Below are 656 nucleotides of genomic sequence, written 5' to 3'. Positions count from 1 at the left end.
GGTGGGCGGGGGTTGTTGAAGATCCAGGTGGGGAGGGGCCCCACTGGAGCACTCTGGCTGACCTGGGTGGCGTCGGCCTCGCGCCCTCCCTACCCTGTGCAGTATTTATTGCTAAATTATTGTCCAGGAGGGGCGGCACTGGGCCGGGCCCCGGGTATTTATTGCTGTACATAGTGTATGTTTGTGATATATAAGGTTTTCTTTATTTTGTATATGATCAATAAACACCTTTTAAAGAGACTGGCAGGTGCTTCCTTGGGGCGACGCAAGGGCGGGGCGGAAGGGCGGGGCGGGCCTCGCGCGCATGTGTCGGCGCGCGGCCTGCCGGGAGGCGGAAGCGGAAGCGCGAGTCTCCCCGGGAGAGATGGCCGCCGGGGGTCTGAGCCGGTTGGAGCGCAAGGCGGCGGAGCGGGTCCGGAGGCTGCGGGAGGAGCAGCAGAGGGAGCGCCTCCGCCAGGTACGGCGTTGCCCGCCCCGCGCCGCGCCCCCAGTCCGCGCCGCCCTCACCGCCTGCCCCGCGCCCGCAGGTGTCGCGCATCCTGAGGAAGGCGGTGGCCGAGCGCAGCGCGGAGGAGGGCCGGCTCCTGGCCGAGAGCGAAGACCTGGTGACCGAGCTGCAGGGCCGGAGCAGGCGGCGCGAGGGCCTGAAGCGGCGG

General features: G+C 68.1%; 1 protein-coding gene across 1 annotated transcript in view; it reads left to right on the top strand.

Moving 5' to 3' along the window:
- Positions 1–344: 344 nt before the first annotated feature.
- Positions 345–656, top strand: part of SIRT7 (sirtuin 7) — a 6,599-nt gene continuing 6,287 nt past the window's right edge. The window contains exons 1-2 of the mRNA XM_024761109.1: positions 345–457; positions 528–655. Coding sequence (XP_024616877.1) covers positions 365–457; positions 528–655 — 221 coding nt within the window. The 5' untranslated portion in view covers positions 345–364. The remainder of the gene's footprint in view (positions 458–527; position 656) is intronic.

The sequence above is a fragment of the Neophocaena asiaeorientalis genome, unplaced genomic scaffold (assembly GCF_003031525.2).
Source record: "Neophocaena asiaeorientalis asiaeorientalis breed wild unplaced genomic scaffold, Neophocaena_asiaeorientalis_V1.1 scaffold30, whole genome shotgun sequence".
NCBI classification, from domain to species: Eukaryota; Metazoa; Chordata; class Mammalia; order Artiodactyla; family Phocoenidae; genus Neophocaena; species Neophocaena asiaeorientalis.
This window is presented reverse-complemented; position numbering and strand designations above follow the sequence as displayed.